This window comes from Teleopsis dalmanni, chromosome 2, assembly GCF_002237135.1.
Source record: "Teleopsis dalmanni isolate 2A chromosome 2, ASM223713v2, whole genome shotgun sequence".
In the NCBI taxonomy this organism is placed as follows: domain Eukaryota; kingdom Metazoa; phylum Arthropoda; class Insecta; order Diptera; family Diopsidae; genus Teleopsis; species Teleopsis dalmanni.
The window spans coordinates 219,338,074-219,353,122 of NC_051847.1; the positions used below are offsets into that span (position 1 = coordinate 219,338,074).

General features: G+C 31.4%; 2 protein-coding genes across 2 annotated transcripts in view; both read right to left on the reverse strand.

The window, feature by feature from the left end:
• The window catches only part of LOC119676774 (tyrosine-protein phosphatase 99A-like), a gene marked incomplete at its 5' end in the record, with an annotated part of 569,905 nt that overhangs the window by 451,207 nt on the left and 103,649 nt on the right, over nt 1–15,049 (reverse strand). The window lies entirely within an intron of this gene.
• On the reverse strand, nt 3,530–5,693 carry LOC119680887. Its single transcript, XM_038093898.1, has 2 exons — nt 4,608–5,693; nt 3,530–3,795 (listed from the first exon to the last, which is right to left on the reverse strand). Exons 1-2 carry the CDS (start codon nt 5,641–5,643, stop codon nt 3,590–3,592), a joined length of 1,242 nt encoding a protein of 413 aa, XP_037949826.1. The 5' UTR covers nt 5,644–5,693; the 3' UTR covers nt 3,530–3,589.

The window sequence follows — 15,049 nt, forward strand, 5'->3', positions numbered from 1 at the left end:
AATAATTACGTTTGAGCTGTGCTTACTTTATTTCGAGCCTTGATCAGAAGAATTCTTAATATTAAAAACATCTAAGCAAATTATAAACTATTTATACTTATTACAGATCTTATATTTATTTTTAATTAGTAGAGTTATTGTAGTTTTTGTCCTTGAGAGTGATAGGTGAAAATGGTGACGCGATGGGTCTGGATTTTGTTCTTTTGTTTTTCAGGCTCGATTATGCGTAGTTAGTTCGGTGAACTGCTACGTCGGTTGGGCTTGGGCTTGTTTTTGGAATGTATTTAAAAAGCCATGATGACACGTTGCATTTATTGCCGTTGAGTAAAGGTGTGACCTGATGTTTGTGTATTTCGATGCTCTCTGCCGTTTCTAATTTCCAGCTATAGCTTATGTTTTTGATTATTTGGATGTTATTTTTGTCGATGTGGTGATTTTCTGTTATATGTCTGGTGAAATCTGATTTTATATAAGGGGTTTTTCGTTGATTCTCTTGCTTATTTAAGGTGTTCTTTAAGTCTTACTGATAAGGGTCTTTTTGTTTGTCCGATGTATAATTTGTTGCGGGAACTGCAGTTGATCTTTTATACTTCTCCTTTTTCTAAGGACCTTTTGTGGATAGTAGTAGATTTTCGAGTTGATATTGCTTACTGGAGTAAACTAAGTTGATATTGAATATTTTTAAATTGATTTTTCGTAGGACCTTTGGAGATGATGTTGTTGTACACTACAGCGACTTTTCTTTGTTTTGATTTTTCTGTTGTTAATGTCGTCATGTTTCTGCAATGATATTGTCTGTATTTCTTCTTTATGATTCTGTCGATAGTGTTCTGGGCATATCCGTTAATGTTCGCTATTTTTTTAATATGTTGATGGTTTCTTCATGGATAGCTGCTTCTGTGAGGCATAATTTTAGTATTCTACTTATCATGCCAGCCTTCCACCACATGATAGAGTGGCTGTATAAAATAAAATTGGGTTCTATATATTAATTAATAAATGGATTCAAATGGATTCTGACAAAAGTAAAGCTCACTTTTTTGTATCTATTCATGGTGGGTGATGTAATGATAGTGTGGAGAGATGAGGGTATTTAATGTAATTTTTTTGTATATAGACCGAAATATCGGCGTAGTATATGTTATTGGCCATCATTATTTCGAATAATGATCCATGATTAGTAAAAATATTTAAATAGGAGTTTTATATCTAGACGTACCCAATAGGCACTTCAACATAGTGGAAACTGCTATTAAATTAAGGGTCATTACAGTTTTCGACTTTTCTAAATTGTACAATAGCTTTTATCCTTAATTATTTGAGTAGATTCTTATAAAAATGTTTGTTTTAATACAAGATTTTTATATCCAATAGGAAAGGCGGTAATATCTTTTACCTAAACCCCGGCAAGGACCCGAAATACCCGCAGAACTGGCGCCCGATTAGCTCTGGGTAAGTTAGCTGAAAGAGTGATCCTAGATAGACTTAAAACTTCGGTGAACTCGCTGAATATTCTCCCCGATGAGCAATGATACAGTCTGCTCTGAGCAGAAGGAAATCAACGGGTATGATTACTTTTGACATCGCCAAGGCATTTGACAAGGTGTGGCACGACGGCCTTATAGTGAAAATGTCTCGTTTTGGTATCCCAGTCGGGTTGATCAAAATCCTTGGCAGCTTCCTTCGCGAAAGAATGTTCCGTGTAAGAATCAACAGTACCACCTCATCAGTACGAATAATAGAAGCGGGTGTTCCTCAAGGATCCCCGCTCTCCCCCTTGTTGTGCAACATCTACACGTCTGACATCCCAATGCTAAGTCCTTCGGTATTATCTTTATATTTAAGTTGAAAAATTTTTTCAGCTATCAGACCAACCACAATAAAACGCTTTTATTTAAAAATTTTAGAAGCAAATTTTTTTAGAAGCAAAGTTTGCTTCTAAAATTTTTAAATAAAAGCGTTTATTGTGGTTGGTCTGATAGCTGAAAAAATTTTTCAACTTAAATAATACGAAACCAGATGATAAACAAACTTAATCATGATTATCTTTATACGCAGATGACACATGCTTGTTATATTCTGATAAACTTGCCAGAAATGTGACCAACACGCTGCAGGAGCATATTAATCTCATACTGGGGTTCTTCCATAAATGGAAAATAAAAATTAACAATGAGAAAACTAAAGCCCTGTTTATTACACGTAAACAGAGGCAACATCCACCGAGAGTAAGAGTTGGTGACATCGTGGTTAATTGGGAGGATAGCATTAAATACTTATGTATCACGTTTGATAAGCGATTCACTTGGCATAAGCATATACAAATCAAAAGAAGTAGTTGCGCAAAATCAGTGCACTGCTTACAACCACTTTTCAAACACAACAACCTTAGCTTAAAAAACAGAAAACTGATCTATAGCCAGATAATTAAACCAGCATTACTTTATGGGTGTGTCGCCTATAGCAAAGCTGCCGACTCTACTATACAAAAGCTACAAGTCGCTCAAAGTCAGACCCTCCGAAGGCTCTTTAAAGTGCCTTGGTACATCCGCACAAACGACATGCTAAGAGACCTTAGAATAGACCCGATCAAAAAATATATAAGGGACAGAGGCCTGAAGTTATATGCGAAAATTGACAGGCTATCCTACTTACCACTATCTAATCTTAGAGTAATCACTCTTCGCACGGGGAGGTACGCAGATCTTAGATCAATCACTGAATAATCATGAAGCTTATAAGGAATACATAAATTAGTCAATGAGATGGGTGGGACCCTGTAGTACCCCCAGCTATTAAAGAGTAAGAGTGCCTAGTTGTACTGACTCGAAAAAAAGGATCAACATACATACCTTATAGTACATGTTAAACTTTTCAATGGCTGGTACTGATTACTAGCAAGGATAGTAAATAAATTTTAATTACACAACAAGAACTCGGAGCAAAATATTAAAATGGGCTTAGTACCTTTTTATCATTTTTATAATTCTACAGTATTTCTGATCGAGAAGATTGCAAATAATTGAGGTTTCCACAGAATGTTGGCTAATGCTGAACTACTAAAAAGAAATAAACTTCAGAAACTTTCTTAAAAAGTGATTTAATAGATAGATATTTTGAAACAATATATATATAGATATATATATATAATATGATAACAAAAATGTGAATCAAAATGTTTGCCTTTCCGTCACTAATAAAATAATCATTGCACAGATGTATAGTTAAGTTGAAAAACAATCTACTGTTAGATTAATTTCGAGTACAGATCGAATTTGATTTTAAAAGTTTGTTTTTTTTTATAAGATTTAATTTTAATTCAATTACATATATATGTAGTAACGAAAAGCACTTTTTTCTTAAATTTAATATGGTTTCTATAAGCACAAATTATGAATATCCTATAGAAATTGTTTTATTTACGTACAAAAATAAATATTTATTATATGTGAATAGGGTTTTATATATATAAATAAGCAAATATAATAATATATTATACATATCAATTAAATTTCAATTGCGTTGTATATATAAAATAATTATTTTTCTTTAAAGATTATAAAAACATTTTTATCGCATATTTTTTCTCCTAATTACACTGATTTATTTCTAACAGACCTCGGCGATCGTATATGGGTAGTAAATTTTTGAGATTCTGTTGCACTATTTTATTATTATAGAGTCTCTTCTTAAAGTTTACAGCTCGTTCGTCTTCACCCATTAGTGCATTGAAATCTGCATCCTTGGTGTCCTCATTGATCATAACTGGTTGAACAACACAAGTTGAGTGTAAAGCTGCAATTTATAATATTCAAACGATATTTATGAGTAACACATTTGTTCATAATATCTATTAAATATGTAAAAATATTAATTCAAAAACTTTCAAAATATCAAAAATTCATAAAAATATTTCAAAAAGGGAAGAAAGTTTCTTAGGATTAATTATGTTAAACAGATATATAATATAGTAAACGATGGCAATAAATTATTGTGTATCATAATCTTTACTAACCTAATACAATAAGACATTCAAACTGTTGCCTAATCAGCACTTACTTGGGCCACTCTCGTCCTGATAGCACCTTATATGTTTACTAGAACGCAGGGTCTGGCTTTACAGTACGCTAAGGTGGGGACTAAAAACTAGGGCTTTGGTTTTTGTTTCGGTTCAAAACAAAAAAAATATATTGGTTCGATTCTGGTTTTCGCTCCGACAAAAATATAAGCTTTTTCGATTTTGGACTTTCGGTTTTCGGTTCGAAGCCCTGCTAAAAACACGCTTAAAAATATCTTTAAAAAATACTTTCTGGCTCCGTCTTAAGAATAGAGTTTCAAGTATTCTTTAAATTTGTAAAAATGCTTCTTACAGAATATTCAAACGAGTTTTAGTTTTTCTAGTAGATCTATAAGTGATTTACAGCCTGATTAACGTAATCTTATCTAGTTTCTATGTTATCACAATATTTTGAAAATAATATCTCAATAAACCGTCCATTATATATATGGTATTTAAAATTTTATTCCAATAGGAATTATATTCCAACTTTAGAACTCTAACTTCTTCATTTTAATTTATTATTACTCTGGATATAGTATAAACTTACCAAAAAATCGTTTTTCCTCAGCTTGTTGTCGGAATAGTTTTAAACTGGGTAAAGCATGTCGCTGGTAACTTAATTTTCTTAAAGTTTCTATGAAGATTTTATGATAAAACATAAATAAATAATCTTGTTCATTACAACGTAATGGCTCCTTTAGTGAAGTGTTGAAGAAGTGATGTAAGTCCAAAGTGGGAGATCCCCAGAATGCATATTGGAAATCAATTAGTAACACATCAATAGGAGTTTTTGTGTCAACATCATATTTAAACATAATATTTGTAGTCCAAACATCACCATGAGTTAAAACGTTAATATGCGAAGGAGTTGGAGCAAAACAACATTTACCAATTTCCATATAATGAGGAGCAAGAGCTAACAGTTTTTCACCATATTTAGCATATTCAGGCCACTTGCTGACGTGTTCCCCGCAAGCTATTAAACCACCAACAAAATATGGACTGTAATTATTAGTGTACCGATTAAAGAAACCACGATCATAGGTTTCTAAAGAACCGGATTCCCGTTCGTTGAGCACAGCAGATGTGGCGTGCATTTTAGCCAATTTGCGCAGCACCAACTCAACGTGTGGTAAGTCAAGCCTTGTAACACGGTCCGCCATGATATACCCTCTTGCGCTGAGATCCTCGAAAATAATGGCCTGGCGCACATAATCTACATGTAGGGCATTAGCAAATAAATCGTCGCTGTCATTTATGCCACGTAAAAGCTTTGTTAGCTTAGGCAATACATTTTCATAGATGCACATTTCACGATTGAAGATATCGTAGGGTTGCATTAGCTTTAAAGCAAATTCATTATCTTCATAGGAAGTTTTAATCATTAGTGACTTTTCGAGTATTTTCTGCTCATGGCTCAGTTGATACGTAACCTTTGCACGTGTCAATATGCCGCCAAAATTTTCACCTTTTCCCATGGCTATATGCAGTTGCAGTTCTATTATTCTCAAGTTTTCATCCTTATGGTGAGTACGCAAAGCCTGTGTCATATACGCCTCTGTAAGCCAATCCGGTACAGACATTTTTCTATAAAAATATTTTCGTTAAATTTCTAAGTTTCTAATATAATTTAAATGCGTTTTAACAGCTTTTATATGGGAAAATTTTCTTTGTCTAGTGAAATGTCTACTCAAATATTCAGTGTCAAGTTTAAGACTTAATTTTATGTGTGGAAATAAATAAATTAAAATTTTTATGAATGCGTCATGTATGCTTCGTGAGTTGTACAGCAATTACTTCAATTGCATTGAATTAAAGATAAAAACAATTCACATTAACCTAACCTAGAGATTTGTTCCCCAAAGTGCATCTTATCTACTTTTATTGCACTTTATTGAAATTTATTACTCAACCATAAATTATTTCCTTGTTTATAGCTTGCTCAACGAATTTGCATTCATACACTCGTACAAATTAAATTTAAGAAATAAATTTAGAGGGGGTCCAACTCTGAAAGTCGTATTTGCAACGTCTACAACTAGTCTACGCCGGACTCAAATGCATCATTTGCTAACTAAAAAATTCTTCCATGCCGTACCATATTTAATTCACAAAATTTATGTAAATATTATCTTTAGCTGCCTTTAATAGCCCTTTTTTTATTTATTTATATATCTCTCTAATCAGTTAATACCAAGTTGACTTAATACAAAAAAAAAGAAAAAAAACAATAATAAATTTACTTAAATAAACCAATATTTACAAAGCATTTAATTAACAAAAAATCTGGCTACTTGGTAACAACAAACTACGAGGACAGTAACAAAAGCTAGTAAGATGAAATAGGAAATAGACACTACATATGCTGGCTCTACATAGGTGGAGTAGAAGAAGAATCGAGTTATAAAAAGCCTTTTTGATTCCACCTTCCGCGTCCTACCACCAGGACGCATTGATAAATGCATTTAACTGGTCAATATTAATGTTGGAAATATAATTAAGTAAATAGTGTGCCTAAAAGCATAAGCTTAGATCTGGATAAATCTGAATGGAGATTTAAGAGGTACACCGTTGTCTGGTCTTCGAGCACTAGTAAATCTCTTATACAAGATTTTGAGGAGGTTAGGTCCTGTCTGCCTTCATCCCATTCTATAGTTCAGTGTGTCCGATATAAAGGCCGATATTATCTCAGATACTTCCCACTTACTGCTATAGATTAGGTCAGAGAATCTACATTTGGAATATATAAGCTATATAGCTCTTATATTGTCTGTTGTAGAAATATTATCCCAATTTCTGGCTGGTAGGGATAAGGCTTGTAACGAGAAATTCCATCGAACAGGCGCCCCGTTTCGTTTGCATTTGCAGGAACCCAAATGAGACTTATCTTGCAATTACTAGCTATATTTAATTACTGTATATATTGTACAGAATTTATTTTCCAAAGAAAGTAAGATATTCCAACTACATTTATGTTGTTTCCAATTTACCACATACAGCTTTTGTTAAAAAAAAGCTTTGAAAAAATTAAGTTATATTATATCGGTAATATCAGCGAGAGTCGCACTGTCAATGAAATTATTCAATTTTAGTCAAATCTCAATTTAGTCGAATCTTTCTATGCATAAGTCTACCATTACGGGATATAGTTTGTAAGCATCTGATTTAACTTTGCGTAAAGAAACTAAATATGAAAGTGTGATTTTGGCTTCCAGAGCAAAACATTTATTATCCTCTTCATATGTCTCTTACTATTGTAATATAACTTGTTCTAGTAGTTCTAAAGTGGTACTAAAAGTAGTACAAAAAGTACTACTATTACTACTAATAATATTACATGGTTCTGGTTATCCAAGAAAGGCGGTTATCCAAATATATTGGTCATATATTGGTACATCTACGGATCTAAAATATTTTTATTTATTAAAGTCTTATTAACAAAGATTTTACAATACAAACAAATCCTTTCATATGTTTGAGCCTTATATATATAGATATATAGTGCCTTATAGATATATAATGCATTAAATCCTTAGGTAATGTCTTAAGACTATCGTTGTGAGCATGCTTGTTGTGTACTCGTTATGACCCATTCAACTTACTTATTTTAATATATTAGATTTAGTTTTAATTTTAATTTTCTTAGAACTATTGTGAGCCATATATTTCACTCAGTAGTTTCTTTATTTTAAAAGATAATTTTTTTTTTAAGTTTTCGTGTTCCACCTACGATGTATTTAATTAGCAAAAAGTTTACGACTAAAGTAAGATTAGGTTTTTTTCATATATATACATTAAGTTAATAATCTGTTGTGTAATGTTTGTAACTGATCGTACCATAAACCACCTTTGAAAATTATTAATTAATTTACATTCCTCAAGTTATATGGGCTTTTTTGTTTATATTAAATATTATTAAAAAAATTTATAGCCGTTATCTTTGCTATTTTAAAATCTATTAAAAGTTTTAATTTTGTTAAGTTTTTTATTGAAAGTCATTTGAATGTCACAAGATTCTAATGTACTTTTTAATTATAGAAGATCCAAATAAATGTTTTGATTCTAATTTTTATTATTGAAAAATAATTACCTTGACTCTAATTCAATCGTTATTAGATAATGCTTATTATATCTACATCTTTGTTATATAGTATATTATGTTCTCATTACTTGGGGTTGTTCACCCCATATTTTTACATACATACTAGGGTGTCCCAAAAAAATCAAATTCTTTTTTTTTCAACGCATACCCTGTAATTATGTTTGAATAGTGTCAAAACAATTGTAAATAAATTTTCATGTCATTTGAAATAAAGGAACCCGTGCCGACTTGTCGAAACATGTCAGAACTTGCATCCTTTAGCGCATCACAGTAAAGTTATTGCAGTGCTCGTTATTATTTGTTTGTTTTAGTAGTAAGCGCATTTTGATTCAATCAATATGTCAATAGGATTACGCAGTTTTAAAAAGGAAATATTTTTAATTGGGGATGTAAAACATCAAATCACTGGTTCAAAACTTCCCTCTAATGGACAAGTATTGGCAGTTCTGTTCTACAACATTCGTGAAGTGAATTTAAGTATTACTGAAAGCGCAAATCTTACTATTCGTGAGTGCATTATTTATTGGGAAAAGGCACGTATACCAACTAAAGCTATACCTAACTGTGTTAAGAAGTTAATTACATTATACCAAGTTTGGAGAGGTTTGCAGAAAAATGCGAACAAAACACAATACGTGTACGAGCAGCGTCGACAAGAGTTTATTACAAACTTAGACAATTTGTTTGACATTGCACATGCTGACGCGCTTAAATTAATAAAGATAAATGAAGATAAAATCTTCTTGCAGCGCCAGAGAGAGCCAGGTCGACCTGGTTACTTAGCTGGAGTGGACAAAAAATTAGCCGAAAAAGAGGAAAATGCGCATCTTAGAAACATTGAGGAACAAAAGCGTCGTGCTAATTATTGTTTATCCTTAACTGCTTCGACGATATCTTATCACGAAAATTTATCTTCTGATTCTGAAATAATGGATCTACAAGAAAATTTACCCATCCAAACTGGGAGTGCGCAGTCCGCTACTAAAAAAACTTCTATAAGGAAAAATTTTATCACTCCAAAGTTAGTGGCAGCTTTAGATAGGTGTCAGTTAAGTATGAGAAATTCTGTATTTATTATTGAAGCTACTCTTGAGGCACTTGGACACAATACTGACGAATTTCCTATAAGCAAGTCCTCCATTCAAAGAATTCGCACAGAAAAACGAAAACAGCGTGCAGAAATTATTAAAGTCGATTTCCAAAACGAAGTACCAGACATTGTAACTGTCCATTGGGATGGCAAACTGTTGCCGGCTTTAGATGTCCGCAAATGTAGAGAAGAACGTCTCCCGATTGTTATTTCGTATGGTGATAAAGAACAACTTATTGCGGTGCCAAAATTAGACAACTGTACAGGAAGTGAACAGGCACAGGCAGTTTGGAATGCGGTTACTGACTGGAATCTCGAAGATAAAGTGCAAATCCTTTGTTGTGATACTACTGGTTCAAATTCTGGTCGTATTAATGGTGCTTGTGTGCTTCTCGAACAAAAATTTAATCGAGATATGCTTATTTTTGCTTGCCGTCATCACATCTACGAATTGATATTGAAAGGCGTTTTTGAAGCTAAAATTAGTCAAGTTACTAACAATCCTAACATTCCATTATTCAAAAGGTTACAAGAAAACTGGACAAATATCGATCCTAAGAAAGTACAGTATCCTACAGAAAGGTTATCTTACTTGAATGCTTCAGAAATTGACAAACTGCTGGAATTTTATCGAACTGAATTGACTAAGAAAATTGTTAGAAACGACTATAGAGAATTAATAGAGCTTTCAATAATATTCCTTGGTGGAGATACAGAAAAGAAATTTAAGATTCGACCTCCAGGTGCCATGCACCAAGCGCGATGGATGGCGAGGGCAATTTATTTATTAAAAATTTCATTACTTAGCTCTCAATTTATAATGTCTAACAAGGATAAAGCGGCTCTGTTAGACGTCTGCCTTTTCATCGTGACATCCTACGTCAAACCTTGGCTGCAATGCATTTCAGCGGTAAAAGCACCTTACCAGGATTTGTGTTTTCTGAACACCATGAAGGCTTATGAAACAATTGACAAAATTATCTCAAAAACAGTTTTACAAAAGTTCTGTCAGCATTTATGGTATTTAATTGATGAAGTGGCTGTCTTGTCCCTATTTGACGATGATGTTGACCATGAAAGAAAGGCAAAAATAGTTAATAACTTAGCCAAAGAAAACCCATCAGCCCACAGTAAACGATATATCGCTTCAAAAGATGAACTTTGTGGTTCACTTTACGAGAAAAACATCGATGACTTTGTTTCATTGAAAAGCAAGGCTTTGTTTAATCGACTCAAAATTGATGACAGTTTTCTCAACGAATGTCCTACTTCATGGTCTAGTAATGCTTCATTTCAACATGCTAAAAACAAGGTGCTGACACTGCGAGCAGTTAATGATACAGCAGAAAGAGCGGTTAAGTTAATGCAAGACTTTCATGGCAAAATCACTGTTGAAGACGAACAAAAGGAATTTTTACTACGCTGCGTACAAGAACACAGATATGTTTATCCTGACTGTAACAAACAAACTCTAAAACGAAAATTAAATAATTAACATCATTTTAATAATAAATACTTAATAAATATAAGAGACAGGTAAAATAGTGTTTTATTTACTGAATAAACATGAAGGTCTAAACTGTCTTCTATAGTTTCAATACAAACTTTCTGTTAAAAGTTTGGGATCAAGTCGGCACGGGTTATCGTTATCCGATACCAATAATATTTATTATTTTAGTTACTAGTATCAAATAGAAAAAAAATAAGAGGTATGCGTATTTGAAATCGAAAAAAAAAATTTCGCCCTTATACCCTGGGACACCCTAATACATACGTATATTAATTATTATTACATTATGATAGTTTGTTAAAATAAAATTTATTTTAATTTATTTATATTATTTCCATCCAATAATATTTCTTTAGAAGGGTTCGAATAGAAATGTAAAGACAACAACAAAAATTTTAGCTAATTTATTGAAATTTGACTGACCATACAACGCTGTTTTGAGTATTGTTAAGTACTCATCATCAGGGGTCTTAGAAAATATTCGAATTATTTTATTAGTTTATAGTCCATATATAATCTGCTTGGGCTGCAAGTGCTGGGCTCGTCATAAGACGCGTTACTATCGACAAAAAAAGGTAACATTAATATTTCTTTAGCTTTGTGATTGTTCTTTACGTACAGTTTACTGTCATTTGAATTAGAACAAACTATTGACAAAAAATAAAATTATTTATTTTTCTTGATTCTTGACAGAAAATACTTTTTATTACTTTAATTTGTGGTATTATATTTCAACCGCATTTTTGATCTGATAGTAAATAATTAGGTTTCCGAATTATTAAACTTCTTTCTTTTAAGTATTCTATTATTGTATATTAATCAACGAATATCTTCTAAGTAGTAACTTCTTGAAATTTTTGTACATAACTTGATTGTTATAGAGAAGTTTCTTAAACCTTTGGAACCTTTGGTAACCTTTGGAGGTTACTGAGGTCACTGACTGCATTATACAAATAACATTCATGTACATACAAAATTGATAGAAATTGGATTGATAGAATATCTACTAAATCTAATAAGAATGTTGTGCTTCCTTAATATGAAACACAGAGGATAATGTCAAGCAAATTTACAAGATATATACAATAATGCAAATCTGTAAAAACTGATAAGACTGAATTTCTTGAGTACATCAATAGAAGACTTACTAAAATCTGTCAGACAGTTGTAAGCTTTCACTTAAGTTTAGCTATTTATGAGGTCGTAAATAGAACTTTCGATACAATTTCTATTTTTCAAGTTTATGTTGTAAATTAACCATCAAATATTTTTTTAAATAGCCCAAGAAGAAAATAAATTTGACTCCGAAGTCAGTAGACGTTTTTAGCTCGATTCCAATTTCCCAGACACGCCATTTTGATAATGGATTTTAGTAGTCAGCTGTTTCAATATATGATAAATATTAGGGACAAAATATTGATCATTTAACACAAGGTTAGCATGCTAAATAAAAATCATGAAGAGGTCTTTCAAGTTTATCCATATGTAAAAAAGGATTTTTTTGTAATACACTATTTCTAAAAGCAATATTTTTTTTATAATGCGGTACAATTCCTTTATTTAATTTATTGTAAAAAAAAATAGTTTATTCCATAATTCTTAAATGATAATTTAAGGTTTTTTAAATAAATATTTATTCTATTTCATATTTTCTGTATGTTTATATATTCTCTTTTGTATTTTTAGAATTTAAGAAGTCAAAATAAAATACTCTTCAAAATTCCCTCGTAATTTCATTGTGAAATAGCATTATTTTTAATACGCATTTAGTAGTAGACGCTATCGTTTAGTAGTAGATAAAAACGCTTTAAGAATTTATTATAAGCCGCCTAAGAAAAATACAAGTCATCTTTATGGAGTGCCAACAATCTTAGTATAAAAAAATGACGTAGTTTTAGAACTGTAATTAAGTTTCCAAATAGGTTTATTATAATTGTAAGCAATACAAACTGTAATGGGAATATATTCCGAATATAAAAACTAAAACCATCATGGTTTTAATGGGTAAATATGTTTCTATTAGATGGTCCATTAGACGGTAAAGTTTTAATTTGAAATAAAATTCTTGCATTTCTACATATGCATTTCATTTTCAATTAATTTATTTGAAGACAAACCTCCATACACATTGGATAAACAAATTAGTCTTGGATCTATCTTTCTATCTTTTTTATTATACAAGTATATGTATTTGTAAGTTTCAACATCATAGAAAGAAATGGAATAAAAATGTAAATGACATTATGAGCTGTAATTTCTATGGCATATAATGATGAAACTATATACTAGAAAACAGGAGAAGAGAACAGAAACGTGAGTATATACTAAGTGGATTGATGAATACCCGGCTTAAGTAATAAAAACGCATTTGTTTTAGAAAATTATATTTTATACTTTAATATACCTTTTAGCTCGACACAATGATCTTGCAACATTTGGATATCTATTGAATAATACAATTTATCAAATCCCCCAAAATATACTTCAGTTTTCCATTCCACTTCAGCATTTTATGCAAATTTCTTTCTCTGGAGCTGTCTTTTCAAGTTCCGAAACAGACAACATTTCATTTTGACATGATGTTCATTGACGTGTAAGTGGGTGCGTTATCCTGCAAAACAAAATTTTTTCTTCGATAAATGTCGTCGTTCTTTCTTGATTTCCCCACTCAATCGCACGTTTGAGAACTTTACCCTCGGGCTCTACCCAATTTCTGGTTTGTTGTTTTTTCTCAGATGTGAAGTAATGCATCTATGTTTCATCAATTGTCACCACTTGATGCTCATAGTCAGCTAGATTGTGCATAGATGTTTCCAAAGAATGTTTTGAATGACAAAGTCGTTATCGTTTTTGGTCAATTGTGAGCAAAAACGACATCCATCTTACCGAAAGCTTTTTCATACCTAAATATTCATGTAAAATATTCGATAATCCTTCATATGTTAAGTTTGTTATCTCTGCTATCTTATACAAGGCTTTTTTCAATATTTTTTTTAGTAGTGACCTCTTTTGGACGACCCGGACGCTCTTCATCCAAAACACTCTTACGATCACGTTTAAATTCAGCTTTCCAATATTTTATTGTCGTTAACGATGACGCACGATTGCCGTTTCCAGAACAGAGTCCATTTGCAATTTGATTGCATCGTTGTTCATTCCTTTCAAATGGAGGAATTATTACTGAACTGAATATTCGATTTTTACCATTTTATAAAAAATCACTAAGGTGCACTAATTCAATTACTTGCAAAAGTGAATCAAACATCTGATATCAAGTCTAAATTTTTACAGTAGTCGTTTAAAACTTGACAGATATACGAAATATAATTAATTGGCAACAGGCGTTTGCACCTGTTGTGACTTCAGGTATGAGTAATTATAAATCCATATAGTAGATAAAAGTATCGCTATAACCTTTATTACTCAGACAGCGGTTCTAACATTTTTTCCTGTTCTCATTTACTTAAAGTTTAATATTCCAACTATACGGCGAATGCGAATTCGTATTCGATTATTCGTTTTGCATCAAGTAGTACAAACAATTGGGTTTTTCAGTATGATTTTGTGCGTTCTTTCTAGTTGTAAAGTAATTTATTGTAATTTAATGCCTCTACAAACAGAATAGTTATGAAATTTAATAATTAAAAATTAAAATATGATTAATTAATTCAATTATTTTACAGTTGGTTTATGATATAAACACAGTAAGTGAATTTGTTCATAAAACTTTCACAGCAAATTAACAAAACTCCCGAAAAATGTGCGAACATAAAAGTCACGTTCTGCTTTGGATCAGTTGGTTAAGGTGCGCTGACTCTGAGCTTCAAATTTGGCAGGGCACGAGTTCCAAATATTATTTACGAATAATTAAATACAATAATTATATCTAAGACCACTGATGATGGGTATTTGGCAATACTCGAAACAGCTGTATGGTCAGCCAAAAATTCAATAAATTAAAAATAATATAAAATGAATTTTTGTTGTTGTGGTTCACTACCGTTCGAAAAACCACTTTACGCAACTTATAGTGTTTAACAATTATGCTCTATACTTTTTCAATTGTAAGAAATATGAATATTTTAATTTTAAATAGATTTTTTTGTATGTTTTTTTTATTATTGTTAAAAAGATATGCATATTTTTTTATTGCGACACATTAATCTTACTTATCCACAGTTTTAGAATAATTATTGTATTTATCATTAAAATCTTAATATCACAATTTGCTTGTAATGAATATAGAATAAATAAACGTATTTATTGCTTATAAGCATTTATTGTTTT